At 42.9% G+C, this 23,044-nt stretch overlaps 2 protein-coding genes across 3 annotated transcripts in view; one reads left to right on the plus strand and one right to left on the minus strand.

Moving 5' to 3' along the window:
- The window catches only part of RAB6A (RAB6A, member RAS oncogene family), an 80,825-nt gene extending 58,407 nt beyond the window's left edge, over positions 1–22,418 (minus strand). Inside the window, exon 1 of one of the 2 annotated variants that reach the window (XM_066368468.1) lies at positions 21,847–22,418. In XM_066368468.1, the coding sequence (XP_066224565.1) occupies positions 21,847–21,916 (70 nt within the window). In that variant the 5' untranslated portion in view covers positions 21,917–22,418. The remainder of the gene's footprint in view (positions 1–21,846) is intronic. The other variant, XM_066368461.1, reaches the window with a different exon arrangement.
- The window catches only part of MRPL48 (mitochondrial ribosomal protein L48), a 358,297-nt gene that overhangs the window by 229,071 nt on the left and 106,182 nt on the right, over positions 1–23,044 (plus strand). The window lies entirely within an intron of this gene.

The raw sequence follows: 23,044 nt of genomic DNA on the forward strand, positions 1-23,044 counted from the left end.
TTAGTTCCTTCTGAGGGCTGTGAGAAGAACGTGTTCCAAGCCTCTTTTTTCTAGCTTCTGGTAGTTTCCTGCAAATTCTTGGCATTCCTTGGTGTATAGAAACATCACCCTCATCTTTACTTTGATCTCTACATGCCATTCTTTCTGCTTATATCTGTGTCCAAAATTTCCCTTTTCATAAGGAACACCAGTCGTAGTATGATATATAAGAGCCCATCCTACCCAGTATAACCTCAGGTTAACTAACTGCATCTAAGGTACTAGTGGTTAAACTTCAAAATACAAATTTAATAAAAAGATACAACTCAACCCATAACAAAGCACAAATGTAAAAATCCTCAAAAGTAAAAACAAACCATCACAGTATTTAGCATGATTTTTTGTGTGTGTGACAGACAGCGAGACAGACAGGAAGGGAAAGAGATGAGAAGCATTAATTCTTCATTGCAGCACCTTAGTTGTTCACTGCTTTCTCATATATGCCTTGACCGTGGGGGCTACAGCCAACTGAGTGATCCCTTGCTCAAGCCAGCGACCTTGGGCTCAAGCTGATGAGCTTTGCTCAAACCAGATGAGCCCGTGCTCAAGCCGGCGACCTCCGGGTCTCAAACCTGGGTCCTCTGCATTCCAGTCCGCCGCTCTATCCACTGCACCACCACCTGGTCAGTATTTAGGACAGGGGTCCCCAAACTACGGCCCGCAGGCCGCATGCAGCCCCCTGAGGCCGTTTATCCGGCCCCCGCCGCACTTCCGGAAGGGGCACCTCTTTCATTGGTGGTCAGTGAGAGGAGCATAGTTCCCATTGAAATACTGGTCAGTTTGTTGATTTAAATTTACTTGTTCTTTATTTTAAATATTGTATTTGTTCCCATTTTGTTTTTTTACTTTAAAATAAGATATGTGCAGTGTGCATAGGGATTTGTTCATAGTTTTTTTATAGTCCGGCCCTCCAACGGTCTGAGGGACAGTGAACTGGCCCCCTGTGTAAAAAGTTTGGGGACCCCTGATTTAGGATATCAATCAGATTGAGGCTGAAATAACTAGACTGTTTTACAGAAGAGACTACAACTATTGCAATATCAGAGACTTTGAAAACAAATATATTTTGGAAAGTAAATTCAACTGAAAAATTTTGAAAGTACAAAGCAATGTTTTATTTGAAACTAAGTGTATTTGGTCTTCTTGTAAAGATGAACTACTTTCAACTTCTGGAAGTTTTCTGACCATTAACTAGGTAGGAATATATGAGAGGGTTCTGACAGTTAAGTCTCTCAGTGGAGCCTATCAAGGATCATCTATCTATTCAGGCCATACTATATGGAGACAGATTATTCTCATTTTACATATGAGGAAACTGAGGTACAGAAAGGTTGAAGTGAACTTTTTAAGGGTAATTTACAGGGTGGCAAAGCAAAGACCATAGTTTAATTTTCCTAACTCCTGCTCCAAGATTTTTCCTCATATCACATTAACTGTAAGAATTTCACAGACCAATGGAAAGAAATGTTCCACATTAAACAATTATAAGCAAACATAAAAGTTTACACATAAGGGCCCTGGCCAGGTGGCTCAGTGGAAGAACACTGTCCTGGCATATCAAGGTCATGGGTTAGATCCCCAATGAGGGCACATATGAGAAGCAAACAATGAATACACAACTAAGTGGAACAAAGAGTTGATGCTTATCTCTCCCTCTTCCTTTCCCCCATCCCCTTCCTCTCTCTTTCTAAAATCAATAGAATATTTTTTTAAAGTTTATAAATAAGTAGTAACTTCAGTAGTCAAGTAGATTTTCCCTATTTACTTAATGTCAATATAATGATGCTTCTGTCACCTTCCTAAAGAATAAAGGCTATTTATCCAGCTTCCTAAAGATTACACAGTCAATATTTTATGGTCACCTATATGAAGGACATTATGCTAGACATCAATGACAGAGATCTAAAAGACTGAGATGCCTGACCAGGTGGTAGCACAGTGGATAGAGAATAAATCTGGGATGCTGAGGACCCAGATTTGAAACCTCGAGGTTGCCGGCTCGAGCATGGCCTCATCCAGCTTGAGCATGGAATCGTTGGTTTGTGCCTGGGATCATAGATATGACCACATGGTCGCTGGCTTGAACCCAGAGGTTGCTGGCTTGAAGCTCAAGGTCATTGGCTTGAGCAAGGGGCCACTGGCTCAGCTGGAGCACCCACGGTCAAGGCATATATGAGAAAGCAATCAATGAACAACTAAAGTGCCACAACTATGAAATGATGCTTCTCATCTCTCTCCCTTCCTGCCTATCTGTCCCAATCTGTCTTTCTTTCATATACATGCTAAAAATAAATAAATAACCTGAGAGTGGATTTTGTGCAGCCTTAAATACTGTACATCAAAATATCTTTAGTCCAGAGGTGATCTTAAATCTGTCTAAATCTATGAGGCATTACATTCTCTATTTCCCTATTATAATCAACTTACTTCATCTTAATTATGTAAATAATTTAAGGTGCCCATTCATAAATTTCTGAAAGGATTGTCTTCAGTTTTAAGAGAATGGTTAAGGCCAGATAAAGGGTTAACTAGACACATAAGGCTACTGAAATTATAATGAAATAAAATTTAGAAATCAGCTCCTCAGTCACCCTAGTCATGACCTTTTTTTTTTTTTTTTTTTTTTACAGGGACAGAGAGAGAGTCAGAGGGATAGATATAGACAGACAGACAGGAACGGAGAGAGATGAGAAGCATCAATCATCAGTTTTTCGTTGCAATATCGTAGTTGTTCATTGATTGCTTTCTCATACATGCCATGACCGCGGGCCTTCAGCAGACTGAGTAAGCCCCCGCTCAAGCCAGTGACCTTAGGTCCATGCTAGTGAGCTTTTTGCTCAAGCCAGATAAGCCCGCGCTCAAGCTGGCAACCCCGGGGTCTCGAACCTGGGTCCTTCAGCATCCCAGTCAGCCGCTATATCCACTGCGCCACCGCCTGGTCAGGCGTCATGACCATTTTAAACAGCACAAATATAAAACAGTTCCACCACTGTAGAAAGTTCAATAGGATAGTAATGATGCAGAGATCCTGAAATATTAAATTTCAAAAATATATAATGGAAAGTATCCCCAAATAAAGGCCTCTGTAGGTAACTATATCCATGAATGTTAAGAATATACCAATAAGAAAGTACTCATCTTTTAACAGTCATACCAAAATATTTGTAATGACAGTGTACATGAAATTGTTTCAACTCACTTTGGTGTAGGGTGCGGGTGGTGAGAATATGTGCTATACATGAAACCCATCTTAAGTTGATAATTACTGAAGCTGAGTAACACTATATGGGGATTCATACTTTCTCTGTACTTCCTTATATGTTTAAAATTCCCTATAATAAAGAGGTTAAATAATATTTTAGGAACCCAGAAACATATTTGGTTAAGTCACAAATTCACTTTTCAAACCTGCCACTTATACTTACTGCCTACTTCTGAATCTTTCTTGACTCTCCAAAACTACTGAAACTGCTTTTGAAAAAATTGATTAAAAAAATAAAAACTGTTAGTTCTTGATAGATCCACAGACCTTTTCTGAGTCATTTTCCTCACCTGAGCCACTCACTCTTCAGAGTCATCCCAGATACCGAGCATATCAAACCGCTTTCCTCCTAGGTTTTTTATTTTTTTATTTTTCAGAAGTGAGAAGGGGCGCAGACATATTCCCACATGCACCTGACCGGGATCCACCTGGCATGCCCACCAGGGGGCGATGCTCTGCCCATCTGGGCTGTTGCTCAGTTGCAGCAGGAGCCATTCTAGCACCTGAGGCAGAGGCCATGGGGCCATCCTCAGTGCCCAGGCCAACTTTGCTGCAATGGAGCCTTGGCTGCAGGAGGGGAAGAGAGAGATAAAGGAGAGGGAGAAGGGTCAAGAAGCAAATGGGTGCTTCTCCTGTGTTCCCTGGCCCGGAATCGACCGAACCCAGGACTTTCACGCGCCTGGCCGACACTCTACTGCTAAGCCAACCAGCCAGGGCCCCTCCTAGGTTTTTCATTTAGTGTTATTGTGTTTTTCCTTTAATTATCCTCTTTCATGTGTATTTACTATTGTGAGCAACCTCAAGGTCTTTCTGAAACAAAGTACAAATCATAAATCATATACTTATTCAAAACTATTTAGTGGGTTCCAAGCACTGTGGTATGAACTTAAAATATAGCAATAAACAAAAAATTCAGGAACACTACCCCTTGTGGAACTGATCAACCAAATGAAAAATAGAAATTTTAATAGACAAATAATTACAATTGTATGAAAGGGAGCAAGGAGAAGTAAACAGTGCTGAGTATAAAGAATTCTGGAAACCTAAACTACTCTGAGGAAATCAGCAAAGACTTCTTTGAAGAAGAGACTTGAAATGAAACCTAAAGGATAAGAATTTACCATAAAGGAGAAGAAAGAATATGTAATAAGATGGAGATTAGTGAAGAGCTACAAAAATGAGAAAAAATGGCAGTATGGCTGAAAAAGAGAGCAGTGGTGGGAGACATATTCAAGATAAGAAAGGACAAATAGTCTGACCTGTGGTGGCACAGTGGATAAAGCATCAACCTGGAATGCTGAGGTTGCCGGTTCAAAATCCCAGGCTAACCTGGTCAAGGCACATATGGGAGTTGATGCTTCCTGCTCCTCCCCCTTCTCTCTCTTTCTCTCCTCACTAAAATACTTTCTTTTTTTTTTTTAATTAAAAGAAAGAACAAATGGTGAGGATCCATACAATGCAGTGTTGGCCATGTAGATCTTTTGGAAAGATGTTAGACTTTAAAGAATGATAAAAAAAAAAAAATTACAAGCCTTGGCTGGTGGCTCAGTGCATAGAGTGTCAGCCCAGCATATGGACGTTCTAGGTTTGATTCCTGGTCAGGGTACCCAGGATAAGTGACTATCTTCTTCTCCTCCTCTTTATCTCCCTCTTCTCCTCCCACAGCCAGTGGCTGGATTGGTTCAAGCATGGCCCTGAGGATAGCTCTGTTGACACGCATCAGCCTCAGGTGCTGAAAACAGCTCAATATTCAAGCATCAGCCCCAGATGGGGTTGCTGGACCGGGGGTGGATCCCCGTAGGGGCACATGTGGGAGTCTGACTCATTATTTCTCTTCCTCTCACCAAAGGAAAAAAAATTAAAAAATTTATAGAGGGAGGGTTTGTTTTCTGAGTTTTTTAAAAATTTAAACTACATATATCATAAAATTTGTCATTTCAACAATTTTTAAGTATACAATGCAGCAGCATTAAGTACATTTATAACGGTTTAGCTTTTAAGGAAGTAACTTATTTATATATATTTTAAATCCTTATTAATTTGAGAGAGAGAAATAAAGAGGGAGAGAGAAAGAGAAAAACAACAATTTGTTGTTCCACTTATTTATGCTTTTATTAGTTGATTTTTGTATGTGCCCTGGCTGGGGATTGAACCCGCAACGTTGGTGGATTGGGACAACACTCTAACCAACCGAGCAACCTGGCCAGGGCCTGGTTTACATTTTTATAAAGTTCACTCTAACATTAATGTACAGAATGGATTTGAGAGGAGGTCTAAGAATAGAGGCTGGAAGGTACAGAGAACAATGTAAAATTTAAATCTACTTTATCACCCTGGTGGGGTAGCTCAGTTTGTTACAGTGTCATCTGGATACACCAAAGCTGAAGGTTCCATTTCTGGTCAGAGCACATACAAGAATCAACCAAGGACACATAAATAAGTGGAATGACAAATTGATGTTTTTCTCTCTTTTTCTAAAATCAATAAATAAAAAAAAATATTTTTAATTGTAAGGAAGAGAAAATAAACTTTAAAAAAATGGATCTAGGCCCTGGCCGGTTGGCTCAGTGGTACAGCGTCGGCCTGGCGTGCGGAAGTCCTGGGTTCGATTCCAGGCCAAGGCACACAGGAGAGGCGCCCATCTGCTTCTCCACCCCTCCCCCTTTCCTTCCTCTCTGTCTCTCTCTTCTCCTCCCGCAGCCGAGGCTCCATTGGAGCAAAAAGATGGCCCGGGCGCTTGGAATGGCTCCTTGGCCTCTGCCCCAGGCGCTAGAGTGGCTCTGGTCTCGACAGAGCGACGCCCCAGATGGGCGGAGCATCGCCCCCTGGTGGGCGTGCCGGGTGGATCCCGGTCGGGCGCATGCGGGAGTCTGTCTGACTGCCTCCCCATTTCCAGCTTCAGAAAAATACAAAAAAGAAAAAAAAAATGGATCTACTTTATTACTCCCTGCTAGACTGTAAGCAAGAAGAGAATAGAGAGTATATCTCATCTGTTAACTGCTATAACCTCTAGAACCTCGCTCTATGCCTGGCACATGGTGAGCATCTGTTAAATGGATAAATGACCTACAAAATTATGAATCTTTTAAAAACAAAAACATATGTTTTGTATAGCATGTAACATGTCTATAAAATCTATATGGGGTGTCTGGGCAAGGTTTTATGCAATCTCACAATAGCAGAACTGGATAACGATGCTTATTATCACTTAACTTTTAAAAATCATATAATATGTGCCCTTCAGCATATCATCAAGGTTCATCCATGCTGTAGCATGTGCCAGAACTTTAAGGCTCAGTATTATTCCATTGTATGTATATACCACATTTTTAAAAAATTAAAAGCATAACTGAGATATTTTAGTTAGCATATACTTGCATTAGTTTCAGGTGTACAACATAGTGATTCAACACCAACATACATTACAAAGTGATTGCCACAATAAGTCTAATAACCATCTGTCACTGTACAAAGTTGTTAACTGCATTCCCTATGCTGTAAACATCACATCCCCATGACTTATTTATTTCATAACTACAAGTTTATATACCTCTTACTCCCCTTCACTCCCCCTTTCCCTGCTACCCTCCTCTCTGGAAACCATCTGTTGTTCTCTGTTCTGAGTCTATTTCTGTTTTGTTTGTTCATTTGTTTTGTTTTTCAGAGTCCACATATAAGTGAAATCATACAATATTTATTTTCCTCTGTCTGACTTATTTCACTTAGCATAATACCCTCACGGTCCATTCATATTGTCACAAATGGCAAGATCTCATTCTTTTTTATGGATAAGTAATATTCCATTATGTACATACTGTACATATCACATTTTGTTTTTCCATTCATTCACTGAATGACACTTGGCTTGCTTCTACCTTTTGGTTACTGTGAATAATGCTGCTATAAATATTGGTATGAGTGGTTTTCATTTTATGAAATGTACGTTTCAAAAAAGAGGAAAGAAACCCGAAACCGAAAACCTTAAACAATTCTAAATGTCTATATGTAATCATCTAAATCACCTAAGTTTAGAAGCTAGACAGCAAATGGAAAATGGTAACTGACATAAAAGATTCTATAAAGATAAGTTTTAAACTGATGATGAGGAAAGCTAAGAAACAATATGATTTGTGTCAGAGAATCCCTATATGGCTCAGGAATTGTTGGTACCAAGTACATATAGAAATAAGGGTAAAGTGGTACTAAAAACAGGACTAGGTGAAAGTCTGTTTAAAAGGTAGACTGACACTCTCTCACATCCCCTTCCTCTATTCCATACAGCCAGGTCCTCATCAGAATATTGGAGAATTATGCTATGAAAAAGAAAAACAGAGTGTTTCTGGACTAGGGAATACAAGGTACAAGTAACGTCTAGAGTACAAACAGTATTAAAAACGAAGAAGTTATATCTATTTACTCTACGTTACCTTCAAACCCCTCTCTCCATTCAGCTCCAAGAAAGCTGGCAATCAAGCTTATCCTCTTCAGCAGGAAATCCGAACAGCAAGAATTAAAAGACCTTATATTAGAGTCTCTCCCAAAAAGGATTCAGCCAGATTGTCCTAAAAGAGAAGCCCCATAAACCCATATAAGAGCTTAAAGTCAAATTTTTAGTGCTCAACTCTTTTTTCTTGCTCAGGGCTAATTTCTGCGTCATTCCAATGTTAATATACTGTATGCACTACTGAAGTGAGCACAGTATTCAACTCTTAAATAGAAGCAACAGCCAAGAATTATTGTTTTTTTTTGCCTGACCAGGCAGTGGCGCAGTGGATAGAGCGTCGGATTGGGATGCAGAGGACCCAGATTTGAGACCCCGAGGTGGCCAGCTTGAGTGCGGACTCATCTGGTTTGAGCAAAAAGCTCACCAGCTTGGACCCAAGGTCGCTGGCTCAAGCAAGGGGTTACTCCAGGGGTCCCCAAACTGCGGCCCCCTGAGGTCATTTATCCGGCCCCCGCCGCACTTCCGGAAGGGGCACCTCTTTCATTGGTGGTCAGTGAGAGAGCACAGGATGCATCCTGTGTGCTGTATGTGGTGGCGCCACAAAGCACAGCGATGCGGGACTCACGGGTCAGGGCTCCGGAAGCACGTCATATCACTTGTTACGGCTAGCATTGACAAATATGGAACCAGACACTGACCATCTCATTAGCCAAAAGCAGGCCCAGAGTTCCCATTGAAATACTGGTCAGTTTGTTGATTTAAATTTACCTGTTCTTTATTTTAAATATTGTATTTGTTCCTGTTTTGTTTTTTTACTTTAAAATAAGATATGTGCAGTGTGCTTAGGGATTTGTTCATAGTTTTTTTATAGTTCGGCCCTCCAACGGTCTGAGGGACAGTGAACTGGCCCCCTGTGTAAAAAGTTTGGGGACCCCTGGGTTACTCAGTCTGCTGAAGGCCCATGGTCAAGGCACAGATGAGAAAGCAATCAATGAACAACTAAGGTCTCACAACGAAAAACTGATGATTGATGCTTCTCATCTCTCTCTGTTCCTGTCTGTCAGTCTCTGTCTATCCCTCTCTCTGACTCTCTCTCTGTCACTGTAAAAAAAAAAAAAAAAGAATTATTAGTTTTTTGAGGACCACAAAAAATAAAGAAACTAAAATAGAGGTGAAAAGCAATTTACAAAAGCCTGGGTATTGGGAAGAAAGTCACATATCTCATTAATAACCTCAATTAACAAGATACTGAAATCAGAAAGATGTTACAGACAAGTAAAATTGAGAAAACAATGAAAATAGGGAAAAGGATATCATTCTAGTTCAGAAAATTCCCTGACACTTAAGAACATTAGTTCCCAGTACTAAAGGACTAATACCCATTATTCAGCACATAAAATGAAAAGACACAACATTATGAAAGGTCAAAAGACCAAGAGTCATAATGGCAACACTAGAATCTACAAGGCAATACATTAATTCTAAATTCCAGAAAACTTCCAGTGTAAGGGGTGTACAAATACATTTTCAGATACAGAAGGTCTCTACAAACTTCCTCTCATCCTTATTAGGAAACTACATACTACATGATATGTTCAATGTAATGAAGGAGCAAACAAAGAAGAAAAAATGCAATCTGAAAAACAAGAAATCCCTCCAACACAGAAAGAGAAGAAAATCTTCAAAAATGATGGTAAATGTAGATTAGACCCCAAATTGACAGCTGTATACCAATCACAAAGGGTAACTAGTATAAATTAGTAAAGGTCAGAAGGTTCTCGGGGGAGATGTCCTAAGGAGATCAAAGTGAGGGAAAACCTGGGGCATTCCTACATAATAAAAGACAATTTACACTGATGGCAAAGAGATTAGAAATAAATAAATGATATGTATATAAATTAAAGGAAAAAAGCAAGTTAAATAGTGACACAAAAGAAAAAAAGCATGCCAAGAACAAATAATCAGTATATTACAAGGCTCAGCTGTAAATACCACTTACCTATTAATAATGTCAAGATTAAATACCAATCTAATAAAAATGTATATCTATATCTATATTCAGAGTATGGGGAAAACAACATTACCAGGTTAATATTACCATATCAGAAATGAAAAGAGCTTATTAGAAAGGTTAAATAAACTGTTCAAGATCACACTTTAAACATTGGGGTCAGAATTAGAATAGCCTGCTTATCTGTGGAGCTGTCTTTCTCACTATACATTGCCTCCTCAAGAAAAGCTTTAACTATAGCATGAGAATAGATTTAAAGATTCAGAACAGGGATGTTTGCTATTAAAAACTACAAAATAGGCCCTGGCCGGTTGGCTCAGTGGTAGAGCGTCGGCCTGGTGTGCAGGAGTCCCAGGTTCGATTCCCAGCCAGGGCACACCGGAGAAGCGCCCATCTGCTTCTCCACCCCTCCCCCTCTCCTTCCTCTCTGTCTCTCTCTTCCCCTCCCACAGCCAAGGTTCCATTGGAGCAGAGTTGGCCCGGGCACTGAGGATGGCTCTGTGGCCTCTGCCTCAGGCGCTAGAATGGCTCTGATTGCAGCAGAGCATCGCCCCCTGGTGGGCGTACCAGGTGGATCCGGTCGGGCGCATGCAGGAGGCTGTCTGCCTCCTCGTTTCCAACTTCAGAAAAATACAAAAAAAACCCAAACAAAAAAAAACAACCTACAAAATAGGCGACTTCCCTGGCATCCATCTTTCTTCGGGGCCAGGGAGCCTCACCAGGCGGGATGCGTGCTCTGTACTCAATAAAGCCTTTTGTTATTCCACACTTCATGGCTCCGGCCCCTTCCTTCCTTCTCGGCAGGGAAAAATACCTTACATTTTGGTGCCAAAACCCGGGAGGAGTTGAAGTCTGCAAGGACCACTCCTCTTCCTCATCCCCTCCGAGAAAGAACCAGGATCTCCAACCTTCCACCCACTTCGGTGCATGGTGCAGTAAGTCCCCTGCCTCCAGCCACCCTTGAGTTTTTTCCTCCGAGACTCCCTGTCCGAAACCGTAGCTACGTCAGGGAAGTCTTTTCAGTTCCAAGTGCGTGTGTGCTTGCAGAGACGTCCCAAGCATATCCACTTTACCTTTTTCTTCCGTGGCCAGACCTTGAGTTTTAGGATGCTAATACTCAAATCTGACCACTCTGAGGACTGAGGGCGGCTGTGGGGGCACAGGAATCTCCCTCCCAAAAGAAGAAGAAACTGTTCTTCTTTTCCACTGTGGCCAGGCCACAGAACCCACTGAATTAGCCTCCTGAAGGGACTTTCGGTTTTAACACCCTCACCAATTTAACTATCGCCAAAAAAGCTGGGAACTGATTGGAGATCCCTTACATACATGGCTTCTCATTATTCACGCACCCATCCTTAATCTCTGTGCCGCCTGTTCCACCGCACAGGCCTTTTTCTGGCCAGAGAAACCTCACCTAAAACCTCCACTTCTGATCTTTCCTTCTCCGCGGACTCCCAACCCTCTTTCCCTCCTGTCTGACCACCGGGGGCACCCCTCTCTCAGGACTTTTTTTTTTTTTTTTTTTCATTTTTCTGAAGCTGGAAACGGGGAGAGACAGTCAGACAGACTCCCGCATGCGCCCGACCGGGATCCACCCAGCACGCCCACCAGGGGCGATGCTCTGCCCACCAGGGGGCGATGCTCTGCCCATCCTGGGCGTCGCCATGTTGCGACCAGAGCCACTCTAGCGCCTGGGGCAGAGGCCACAGAGCCATCCCCAGCGCCCGGGCCATCATCTTTGCTCCAATGGAGCCTTGACTGCGGGAGGGGAAGAGAGAGACAGAGAGGAAAGCGTGGCGGAGGGGTGGAGAAGCAAATGGGCGCTTCTCCTGTGTGCCCTGGCCAGGAATCGAACCCGGGTCCTCCGCACGCTAGGCCGACGCTCTACCGCTGAGCCAACCGGCCAGGGCAGGACTTTTCTCTGGTCCCTCTGCAGACCTCTTTTGTGCTCGGGTCTCTTCCCTCTGAGAGCCCCCTCCCCTCCCTTCGCAAAAACCTGTTTCTTATTCACCACTACCATCTCTCTTTCTCCTCCCCTGCTGGCCAGGGGCCCCTCCTTCTCCACTGTGTTCTTAAGCCCTTCCTCCGTCAGGCCATTCTCAGCCTGGCATTGGCTCTTACACTGGTTTTCAGGACGTCCAACCCCAATTTTCTTGCAGAAAGTTCTGGCTCTGTCCTACCTTTGGCTCCAGTGTTTCCTGCGGGAACTGGGTGCCAGGCTCCGCATGAGCCCCCCCCCCCTCTTATTCTCAACCCCCAAACCCCTATCCAGAACCTGTGAACACGGCATTTAAAGTTTTTAATGGTCCCAATTAGTAGAAACAGGCCAAGGCTGTTTGCCAGGCCCACATGCAGCAGAAGGTAATGCTCCAAACCCCGGCTCTTGTGGCAACCCTGAGGCCAATAGAACAACAGAGGCAAGGCACAGGAAGTGCCAGACTCAAATCCAAGCCACAAAGAGAAACTCCACCAGCAGCTTGCTTTAAGTGTGGCAAGCAGGACCACTGGTCCCAGCAGGGCCCCTGCCGGCAGCTGCCCACTGAGCCCTGCCCTGACTGCAAGCAGCCCAGTCACTGGCGGAGCGATTGCCCCTTTGGGCAACAGGTTTTTCCTCAGCGCCTCTATGTGGAGGACAAGCCGCCCGAATGGGAAGGCCAATCCAGCCAGGTGGGCGCATCGCTCGAACTCCTAGGACACGGCCTGGACTCGGAGAACCCAGGGTATGATGCAACAAGTGGGTAAGTTCATCTCATTTCTTGTGGACACGGGGGCTACCTTCTCTTTTTGCCACCACACTCTGGACCTCTAGTTCCCTCACAGGTCTTGGTTATGGGAATGGATAGGACCCCTTCCTTTCCCCTTTTTATGCCACTCCTGACAAGCAGTTTTGCTTCAAGCTTGCCTCCTTACAGGACCACTGGCAGTCGGAACCACTGGACTCCATCCATCTCCAGCTCACCAAAAGGCTGGATCCTGCAAATTCCCCTATTACTCCTCCTTTTTTAAAAATTCTTACAGGACCGCATCCACGAAGTTTCTCCAATCACGGCCACACAGATGTTCCTCCTGACACCCCTCAAAACCACCACCTTCTGATCTCCCCCTCCCCACGATGCCCCTAATCAGCAGGAAGTAGCCAGACGAATAAACGGTGCCCCTTTTCTATTTAACACAAAAGGTTAGAATGTAAAGTCGGTGAGTAATGGGGGATGCTCACGTGGGGAACCCAGACCCGGGAACTTTGGCTAGGACCGCCCACATCCAAGTGCGCCAAAAGAAGCTTCGCAGGAACCCTTTGGAAAAAAGCGACTGTCTGCCAGCCAGTGAGATTTCACCACATCATATTAGTCCGACTTCCCTAGAGGACCCCTTTAAATATCTCCCACACGGTTTAATCCTTACGACTTTCCTGGCCTCCATCTTTCCTGGGGGCCAGGGAACCTCACCGGGCGGGATGCGTGCTCTGTACTCAATAAAGCCTTTTGTTATTCCACAAAAAAACAAAAAACAAAAAAAAAGCCTGACCTGTGGTGGCACAGTGTATAAAGCGTCGACCTGGAAACACTGCGGTCGCTGGTTCAAAACCCTGGGCTTGCCTGGTCAAGGCACATATGGGAGTTGATGCTTCCTGCTCCTCCCTCCCCCTTCTCTCTCTCTCACTCTCTCTCCTCTCTAAAAAACAAACAAACAAACAAAAAAACTACAAAATATGTTTTCCTGGAGATATCTAATCTAATAGGATGAAGTAACTTAAGAGTGGTCCAATTTAACTGTCATAACCAAGAACAGCCTAAGGAGACCTAACAATTAAATCAAGTGTATTATCCTGGATGGGATCTTAAAAACAGAAAAAAGGAAAAAAAAAAAGATAAAACTAAAAAAAAAAAATCTAAATAAAATAAAATATAGACTTAGGTTAATAATTATATTAATTGTAAAAAATGTACATGTGGGACATTAATTATGGAAAAAACTAAATGTAGAGTATATGGAAGCTTTGTACTATCTTTGCAATTTTTCTGTAACTCTAACGCTATTTTGAAAACAAAAACAAAAATAGAATGAGAAAGTTCTTTATGTACTAATATGAAAAGACCCTCTAGGGCAGAGGTCGGGAACCTATGGCTCGTGAGCCAGATGTGGCTCTTTTGATGACTGCACCTGGCTCACAGACAAATCTTTAATAAAAAAAATAATAACATTCTCATGTATTACAGTCCATTCACTTCCTACCGCTCATGTTCATGGTTGCGGGTAGCTGGAGCCAATCACAGCTGTCCTCCAGGATACCACCAAATTTTTATTGGATAATGCGTAACATACACAGGTTGTTGTATGGCTCTCATACAATTACATTTTAAAATATGTGGCGTTCATGGCTCTATCAGCCAAAAAGGTTCCCGACTCCTGCCCTAGGGCAATGTCTTCAACCACCCATCTGTGGACTGGTGCGAGTCCAGCGGAAATTTCCTGCCAGTCTGTGAAAGAATTAATCATTCTGATGTTGTATGAAGATTATAGACCCAATGATCTTAGTCAATTTCACTTAGGCTCAGAGTGATTTAGTCTTAGAGGTCCATGAAATAATTCTCCTATTTTCACCAATCCCCAAGTGTAAAAAGTTTTAAAACCACTGGTCGAGAGTACATTAAGTAGAAAAACCAAAGTGCAGAATAAAGTCTGATATATCTTATGCAAGTAGAATTAGAAACTATATTCATACTTGCTTGTCTGCATAAAAAAAATCCCAGAATATACTCAAGAAAATAACATAATTATTAAAGAAGAATTGGGTGTGGGGTGAAAAATTGGGGTCACAGGAACAAGGGTGGTACTAAGTTTTCTCAGAGTATACCTCTTTATATAATTTTTTTAGTGTGTGTGTGTGTTAGAGAGAGAGAGAGAGAGAGAGGGAGAGAGAGAACCATCAACTTGCAGTTGCAGCACTTTTAGTTGTTCATTAATTTGCTTCTCACACGTGCCTTGACTGGGAGGCTCCAATAGGCCCAGTGACCCCCTGCTCAAACCAGTGACCCTGGGATTGTGTCGATGATCCCACACTCAGGCAAGCAACTTCACGCTCAAACTGGCAAGCCTATGCTCAAGCTGGATGAGCCTGTCCTCAAGCCAGCAACCCTGGGGTTTCAAACCTGGGACCTCAGCATCCCAACTCGATGTTCTCGACGTTCTATCCACTATGCCACCACCAGTCAGGCTATATAATTTTTGATTTGTGAAATTTGTGGTTGTATTACCTATCAAAAACAAAATTGAAGGAGAAAAAATGTGGCCCAGTTTACAGCCTTATGAGTAATGCCTTATGAGGAATGGATTAGATCAGTGGTCCCCAACCCCCAGGTTGCGGACCAGTACTGGTGCGCAGAGAAAGAATAACTTACATTATTTCCGTTTTATTTATATTTAAGTCTGAACGATGTTTTATTTTTTTTAAATGACCAGATTCCCTGTTACATCCGTCTAAGACTCACTCTTGACGCTTGTCTCAGTCATGTGATACATTTATCTGTCCCACCCTAAAGGCCGGTCCGTGAAAATATTTTCTGACATTAAACCGGTCCATGGCCCAAAAAAGGTTGGGGACCACTGGATTAGATGACTTCTCAAAGTCTTCTCTGACTATGGAATGCTCTAATTAAAGAATTTAAACTAAAGATGTTTAAACTATTACTTTTATTTATAAATGTGCCTTACCTGAAAACTCCATCTTCCCTTGTCACTTCTCTGTACCCTTTAATTCTACTTTTCAAAGCAGCTGCACTTATCACACTATATTTGGTATTATATATTTCTTCCCCAATGAAATGTAAATTTCTTAAGAGTAGATTCTAACAAACCACTTAACAGAATAGCAGTTTTTAGTTAACATTTGTTAAAAAAAAAAATTTACTGAGCACTTTTCATGTGCAAGGCACTTTTCTAAACGTTTTACACTTATTAACTAATTTAACCTTTATAGTAAATTTACATATAGATTCTATTATCTTTATTCTTAGATAAAAAAAATTGCAACATAAAGAGGCAAATAATTTGCCTATGGTGAGTGGCCAGTGCTAAAATATAAAATGCAGACTCTATGCTGTTACTCACTAGCTCTACTGTTTAAAGGCTTCAAAACAAGAAATGGAAAACATCCCCCTTGATTGTCCTAACTTGCAATATGAAGCTGCAATACAAATGGTTTGATATTATCTAACTCAGAAGTTCTCAAACTGTGGTCCCCTGACCACCAGTAAACCCTTTTCATAGGGTTTACTACCCTCATAGTGGCCAAAACAATTTTCATAATATTAAGATGTTATTTGGCTCTCTTCACTTTCATTCTTATGAATGTACAGTGGAGTTTTTCAGAGTCTACATGATGTGTCATATTACAACATACTGAATGCAGAAGCTTTGAAAATCCAGATATCTTCTAATAACTCAGACATTAAAGAAATTTGCAAATATATATATTAAAAATACACCACTCTCGCCTGACCAGGCGGTGGTGCAGTGGATAGAGTGTTGGACTGGGATGCAGAAGGCCCAGGTTCGAGACCCCGAAGTCACCAGCTTGAGCCCAAGGTCACTGGCTCGAGCAAGGGGTTGCTCAGTCTGCTGAAGGCCTACGGTCAAGGCACATAAAAGAAAGCAATCAATGAACAACTAAGGTGTCGCAATGCGCAACGAAAAACTAATGATTGATGCTTCTCATCTCTCTGTTCCTGTCTGTCTGTCCCTGTCTATCCCTCTCTCTGACTCTCGCTCTGTCTCTGGGGGGGAAAAAAAGAATTAAAAAAAAATAATAAAAAAATACACCACTCTCACCAAATTTTTGTTTGGAAAATAGTTCTTTTGTTAAAAATGATTATATTACTATGTAATAGGCTTAATACTATTATTTTTAAGTGAATCAAATATTTTTAAATTTTTTCAGTTAACTTTCAATACCAGAGCTCTTTAGAGGCCTCAACAATTTGTAAGCACATAACCGACTCTTAAGACGAAGTTTAAGATCACTGATGTAGCCAAATCTAAACTGTTTAGGACTCCTGATCTCTGACAGTAAAACATATATTTTTTTTAATGAGGGGGAGGGGATTCAGACACAGACGCACAGACAGATAGGAAAGGAGAGAGGTGTGAAGCAACAACTTGTTGCAGCACTTTAGTTGTTCACTGATTGCTTTCTCATAAATGCCTTGACCCAGGGGCTCCAGGTGAGCCAGTGACCCCTTGCTCAAGTCAGTGACCTTCGGCTTCAAGCCAGTGACCTTTGGGCTCAAGCCAGTGACCATGGGGTCATGTCTATGATCCCACGCTCAAGCCAGTGACCTCGGAGTATTGAACCTGGGTCTTCAGTGTCCTAGGTCGATGCTCTATCCACTGCACCCCCACCTGGTCAGGCAGTAAAATACTTTTTTACATCAAAGGAAGTGATGTAAAAAAGGTAATACACCATAAGAAGTAAGCAGTCCTAGGCCAGGTAAGTGCTTCTCCCTGAGATTACATTTCCTAATTTGTAACTCATAACATTTGTTTGTAGTAATATCCTTATACTGTACACCAAAATGACATTCCTAAAAGCACCTCTGCATTTCAAGACAGGTAGCAAAAAACAGTAAAAAAAAAAAAAAAAAAAATCCTCAAAGAAACTTCAGATTAAAATTGTGCATTTCAACTTTCCTTTATTAAACCATGTACATACACTACTGAAAAATAAACTATAAGAATTTATAAGGCCCTGGCCAGTTGGCTCAGTGGTAGAGTGTCAGCCTGGTGTGCAGGAGTCCTGGGTTCGATTTCCAGCCAGGGCACACAGGAGAAGCGCCCATCTGCTTCTCCACCCCTCCCCCTCTCCTTCCTCTCTGTCTCTTTCTTCCCCTCCCGCAGCCAAGGCTCCACTGGAGCAAAGTTGGCCCAGGCTTTGAGGATGGCTCTGTGGCCTCTGCCTCAGGCGCTAGAATAGCTCTGGTTGCAGCAGAGCGATGCCCCAGATGGGCAGAGCATCGCCCAGTGGTGGGCATGCCGGGTGGATCCCGGTCGGGCACATGCGGGAGTCTGTCTGACTGCCTCCCCATTTCCAACTTCAGAAAAATACAAAAAAAAGAATTTATAGGAAGATTACCAAGGCTGATGACCTTTACTCAATCTGAGGTGTTATATACTAAAACAATCTATCTTCATTACAGAATACAGAACCTTAAATTTTTGATATGCTAAATAAAACAGTCTACCTAGCTTAAAATCAGTTCCCTGATTATGTCTTTAATATCATTTGACATAACAGCAAGTCATTTAGCAATAGCTTTAACAAAATAAAACTAATTTTGCTCAACTCAAAAAAGTGCAAAATCCTAGCCAATCCTTTTTTTTTTAAAGTGAAATGGTGAGAGCTATAAATTATTGGGTTTTCAGCCACCCTGAACATCTGCAATGTCGCTGCATACAATCAAACAAGTAAATATGAAATGTTATTGTTGCCCTGCCTGGATAGCTCAGTTGGTTCAAGTGTAGTTCTGAAGCATAAAGGTTGCTTGTTTGAGCCCTGGTCAAGGCACATACAGGAACAGATCTCTGTTACTGTCTCTTCTCTCTCCCCCCACTTCCTCTCTCTATAAAATCAATTAAAAAAAATAAAATGTTGTTAATTTATTAATTGTATAAAGAAAAAAATGTAGACCTATCCATAGCAAAGATTAAGACAGGCTACTAGCTTTGGTTACTTTTAGATTCAGACAGCATTCATTCACCAAATATTTTGAGTACGTACCTACTATATAAGGCTGGCATTATGCTAGGCACTGGGAATACAATGAACAAAAAAATACTAGTTTTTAATCTTCATGGGACTTGCATTCTGCTGTGGGAAACAGATTAAAAAAACATAAGAATTACAAATGTGGTAAATTCTATTAAGGAGACAAACAAGGCTTTGCCATGGATTAGTCTTTGAAAGCTGAATTGTGGAATTCTAAAACCTAAAGATAAATAATTCATTAATAATTACATCAAAATGATATGGATTCTTCAGACCTCTGCTAATGTACAAGAAAACTACAGACACTGCCCATAAAACCTGAGATCAATCTTTCATTGTCAAAGCTATTGGATGGTATTACTTAGCAATACAGTGGCCTCAAAAGATACTAATCTCACAGTTCCATAGTTAAAAGGCATACAAACAAACCTAAAAAAATTCTCAGAGGAGCCTAAGGAAACAGGACAACTAAATGTAATGTGTTATCCTGAAATGAATGCTAAAACAGAAAAAGATAAAACTAAGGAAATCTGAATAAGCTATGGTCTTTAGTTAATAATGTATTAATATTGGCTCATTAACTGTAACAAATGTACCATAGTAATGTAAGATAATAATAGGGAAAACTGGATGGGGCTATATGGGAACCCTTCACACAATCTTAATTTTTCTATAAATCTAATATGATTCTATAAAATAAAGTCTATTTTTTTTTTTTAAATCTAAGGTGACTTCAGGAATTGGGGAGGAGTGGAGTTATTAAAGACTTAAAGTGAGATTTGAAAAAAAGATGAAAAGAGAAAAAATAAGAATTCAGAAGCCATAACACTGCCATGTCAATTCTCTACTAATACTAAAATCTTCCTAGGACAGGTATTAATGGGTTTTTCATGCAAACTAAATAGTTCTGCATCACAACATAAGGCAGGCAATAACATTCCTAGAGGGCACAATAAGCACTTTAGATCCTATTTATCAATAATGATCAATAGGCTATATTTTATGTTGTGGCACTGTTCTGAAATTGCCATAAAATTCTTGAACTAAGATCAACTATGTAGGTCTTACCAAGTTACTTAAGAAACAAGCTTATGGCCTGACCAGGCAGTGGCACACTGGATAGAACATCAGCCTGGGATGCTTAAGACTCAGGTTCAAACTCCTGAGGCTGCCGGCTTAAGCACAGGCTCATCCGGCTTGAGCGTGAGGTCGCTGGCTTAAGCATAAGATCATAGACATGACACCATGGACACTGGCTTGAGCAAGTGGTCACTGGCTCAGTTGCAGCCCCCCTTCCCCATCATCAAGGCACATAGGAGAAAGCAATCAATGAACAACTGAGGTGTCCTAACTATGAGTTGATGCTTCTCATCTTTCTCCCTATCTGTCCCTATCTATCCCACCCTTAAAAAAAAAGCCTATGCCTGAACAGGTGGTGGTACAGTGGATACAGCATTGGCCTGGGACGCAGAAGACCCAGGTTCAAAACCGCAAGGTCGCTGGCTTGAGCGTGGGGTCATTGGTTTAAGCATGGGATTACAGACATGACTCCCAGGGTCACTGGCTCAACTGGAGTGCCCTCCACTTCAAGGCATATATGAGAAAGCAATCAATGAACAACTAAGCTGCTGCTATGAAAAACTGATACTTCTCTCTCCCTTCCTGTCTGTCGGTTTCTCTTGCAAAAAAGGAAAGAAAAAAAAAAAACGAGTATAAGCTCATACTTCACAAAAATGCATAAGGAAAGAAAAACTACATTTTTCCTTGGTAAAGGGGAAGAAAGAAAAGATTACATGTGAAAGAAGAAAAATAACTTCTCAGGTCCAAATGGAAGGAATTTTGCAACCTAATTAGTATTAAATGGTTCATGCTCTTAACTTATATCAGTTATCTTCCTTCCAATCAAAAAATAAATGTTTTCTATAACCTAGCCTAAGCCATCTTCTAGGGGTAACTCAATGTTTGATGACTTGGGAGAAACTACTCTCTCAATGACTGAATTTTAAAGATGGTTATGAAAAGTGTGAGAAAAACAAAGGATGATAATCTCTAAATTGCCAAGTATGAAGTTTGCATAATATTACATAAAACTTAATCACCACAAGAAGTAATTTCAGAGACAGCCATCACAAAAGGATCATGTATCTTATACCAATTATAGCAGAAGCCTTATCAAGTAAATAAAATAAAATTTCACTTATACAATAAAATATTAAGCATAAAAGTCACTTAACTGAAGCAGTATTATATATTTAAATATAATTTAGAAAACTAGATGATGAATCAATTCCTACTCCAGTACTCTCTAGCCCCAAAGGAAATTACCAAACAAAGGTGTTCGTTATTCTCAAGCCTTCTCTCACAGGAATCGTAAATATAATTAATTGGAAAATACTCAAGAAGAAATGGAATAATTAACATTTCCCCAGTAATTCCTGTTTGCATCACCATGAGGAGAATCAGACGCTGCTTCATGTTGAAAGGAGAAAAAAGAGGTGAGATGTGAAAAATTCTAAGTAAAACAGTCATGACATAGCATCTGGCAGAGATTGGGAAAGTATCAATATTGCCAAAATAATTGATAGGGATCAAAGTCAAGAGAAGAAAATTAGGTTTTCCAACAATCCACAGCCTAACCCCAAGGGGCAAAAACCCCCACTGCCGCCGCCACCCCTAATTCCCCCACCCCAACCACTCCATCCTCAGGTCGCCTCCATTCAGATACACATCCTCTCTAACCCAGGCTAATTCCCCACCCACGTGAAAACCATCCAAGAATTTTATGCGACCCCCCACTTCCATTAGAACTGCACTTCTCAGGGCCAAGCCTCTGGGGACAACAACGCCCAGATCCCACCCTCCTCCCCAAGGTTGAAGAGGGCTGGTTCCCGGTTCCTTGGAAATGAGGCTTGCCGGGGTGGGCCTCACAGAGCTGAAGAACTGGGATAAAAGCAATGAATAAGGGTGGGGCTCAAGGAAGGGCGCTGGGGTGGGTGAGACGACAGAGACAGGAGGAAGAAAGGGATGGACAGGAGGCTGAGACTGGGAGGGGTGGGGTGGGGACTGGGGAAGGCAGACTGACGGAAGAGGGTCAGGCTGCGGGGATAGGAGACACCGGAGTCGGGGGCGAAAGGGTCAAAATCCAACCGAAGGATCGAGGCGAAGAGGAACCGGTGGCTAAGAGGGGTTGAGAACCCGGGGAAGGGCTGGGGGGGAACCGAGGGCGAAGGCGAGGCCGGCAAGGAGCCTCGGCGGACTGAAGGGCCGCACTGGGGGCGGTGCAGGGAAGCCGCGGCCAGCTGCCAGGAGTGGGGGAGCCGCGCACTCACCGCTCTGCTCCCCCAGGAACACCAGCTTGAATTTCCTCAGCGGGTTCCCGAAGTCTCCGCCCGTGGACATAATGGAGCCGGAGAAGCGACAGCCGCCTCAGCCCAGACACCTCCCGGACCAACGCTGCTTCAACTGGTTGACGAAAAGGGCGAGAGGAAGGGCGGACGCTGAGCTCTCTCGGCCCCTGCAGGACCCGGCGGCGGAGCAAGGCTTGGGAAGCAGGACTCCTCCACGGACAGGCAGCCGTCGCCGCCGCCTCCCCACGGTGTCGCCGAGCGAGGCCCTCGGCTGGGTAGCGAAGGAGGGCGGTGTCGGAAGAAGATAGCAATATGGTCGGAGTTCCCAAGGCTAGCGCTGTTTCGTTCTCAGCACCCAGCACGGAGACTTGGGTGACAGGCGGAGGGTAGCGTAGCCAGAACCTGAGACGTCTGGGACCTATGACATGAAGCGCCCCAGCTATCTCAGCTGCCGCCGCGCCGCAGCCCAACCTGCTGAGTGCGCGTGCCTATGCGCGGCGCAGGGCGAGCGCGGGCGCGAGCCCGCCGGCCCCTGGAGTGCGTGCGTGCGTGCGTGCGTGCGTGCATGTGTTAGTGTGGACGCGTGCGCACCACAGCCAGTGTCTTCCTGGTTTAGTCTGTTCTCCCGCCTCCTCCTGCGCAGCGAAGACGAGGGGGTGGCTTGGTCTCCACTAGCGTCAGTAGAAGAAAGGAGGCAGCAGGGCGGAGCCCGGGGGAAGTGAAGGGAGTGGAATAAGAAGGAAGTCGAATACGTCACTTTCATGCTGAGCCAATTGGAAAAGACCAAAGGCGGGCCCGGCCGGGAGTGAGGTGGCGGCGCGAGAGCGCGCGCGTTCCACGCTGGGTGCAAAAACGTTGTCCGGCACCGACCGAGCGAACTGTGGCGCGTCACAGCCTGAGGGGCGGAGAAGGGAGGTGGAGCGGATGCGGGGCAGGAGTGGAGGTGGGATTGAGCCCAGCATTGTACAAGTGTTATCAGGGAGCCAACGTGTGAACTAGGTTCACCTACCCACCTTCTCCATCTTATTATCATAAATATTCACCCCATATCTTACTAGGTACACTCTCAGCTGTTACTCCCAGAGTTTCATATCTACCTTTTTGCGGATGAGGAGACTGAAGCTCAGAGGAAAGAAATGGCTTACTAAATCCACAAAGACAGAAGGGACCCCAGGTTTTG

This window comes from Saccopteryx leptura, chromosome 1 (genome assembly GCF_036850995.1).
Source record: "Saccopteryx leptura isolate mSacLep1 chromosome 1, mSacLep1_pri_phased_curated, whole genome shotgun sequence".
NCBI lineage: Eukaryota > Metazoa > Chordata > Mammalia > Chiroptera > Emballonuridae > Saccopteryx > Saccopteryx leptura.